Source organism: Sinocyclocheilus anshuiensis, unplaced genomic scaffold (assembly GCF_001515605.1).
Source record: "Sinocyclocheilus anshuiensis isolate Anshui unplaced genomic scaffold, SAMN03320099.WGS_v1.1 scaffold2144, whole genome shotgun sequence".
Taxonomy (NCBI): Eukaryota; Metazoa; Chordata; class Actinopteri; order Cypriniformes; family Cyprinidae; genus Sinocyclocheilus; species Sinocyclocheilus anshuiensis.
The window spans coordinates 225,812-227,060 of NW_015547642.1; the positions used below are offsets into that span (position 1 = coordinate 225,812).

General features: G+C 37.9%; 1 protein-coding gene across 2 annotated transcripts in view; it reads right to left on the bottom strand.

Annotated features, from left to right (window-relative positions):
* The window catches only part of LOC107701897 (transmembrane protein 65), a 10,056-nt gene continuing 8,807 nt past the window's right edge, over nt 1-1,249 (bottom strand). For both annotated transcript variants that reach the window (XM_016504042.1, XM_016504043.1), the window contains exon 8: nt 1-1,155. In XM_016504042.1, coding sequence (XP_016359528.1) covers nt 1,048-1,155 — 108 coding nt within the window. In that variant the 3' untranslated portion in view covers nt 1-1,047. The remainder of the gene's footprint in view (nt 1,156-1,249) is intronic.

The following is a 1,249-nucleotide window of genomic DNA, read 5'->3' on the forward strand; positions in this document are numbered from 1 at the left end:
CGATGCATGCAACATTTAATGTCATGGATTTAAGACTTTATGCTCAAATTTAAAAACATTTTAGGCCTTAAATTTGTGAAAACGTAATGCAAGTAAATTAAAAACGCGTCTGGACTGATTAAAACACAGTGTTTCGTTGAGGAAACCCGTGAGAGCTCCAGGTTCATCCCAGCGGCTCAAGAGGTTTACTTCACGTCTCAGATGCATGATGGGAACGCAGAACGTCACATAACATCATGTGTGAGAGTAAAAAAGCTTGTTCTGTTCAGAATAAAGCTAATTCCAGTTGAAATCATATTGATGTGTGATATGTTTAGTTTCATGATGTTGCAAAGATATAATGCAAATGGTTCTAGTTTGACCCACGTTTGGCAGATGCGAGTTAATCACGTCAAACTAAACTAAAACACACTTCATTCTTCACCAAACGTTTCCGCAGAAAAACATGCTGCTAAAATCTAAACCAGAGAAAATATTAGTGAAAACAAACAACAGAAAGGTAAAGAGAGGCCCGTTCACACCGAGAACAATAACTACAACAGTATTCAGGATTAAAAGACTATTAATCTTCAGTAATATGATAGATTAAACAGCACTGACACTATGATCATAACTGATGACGTTTCCGGTTATTTCTGGGAAGCTGCTTTGAATCGGTCTGTACTGTATAAAGTGCTGTAGAAATACACGTGACTTGATTCTAATTGAAAAAAATCATTGAAGCCGATTCCTATCGTTCCTCTGTGTTGCTATCGTTATGATTGTAGTGTGGAGTGATTATTAAAACTAATGAAACTATCGTTAGAGTTATCGTTCCTGCTGTGAACGGACCTTTAAAATAGTGTTAGTTCTAAAGAGAGAGAAACTCAACTCATGCTCGTTATAACGTCTCTCTAGATTAACTAGCTACTGTGGTTTAATGATTTTTTCCATTACTCTGATGATGATGATGATGATGATGTTTACCGCGTGCACTTTTGTTCTTTTGCTTGATTTCTTCACTTTGCCAATATAAATGTCGTTGTTGTCGTGCAGATGGAAAGCCTGTCATTTTGAGTTTGGATGATTCTTCTTCTTCTCATCATCATCATCGCTTAAGAAGAGCAACGGAAACATTCCCAGAATGCATCCGATAGTGATGCCGATGGCTTTACCCTGAAAACACACACACACACACACAGAGGAGATTAGGAAGCTGCTGAAGTTGAGACGAACAACCTGAAACACACACACACACACACACACTCAC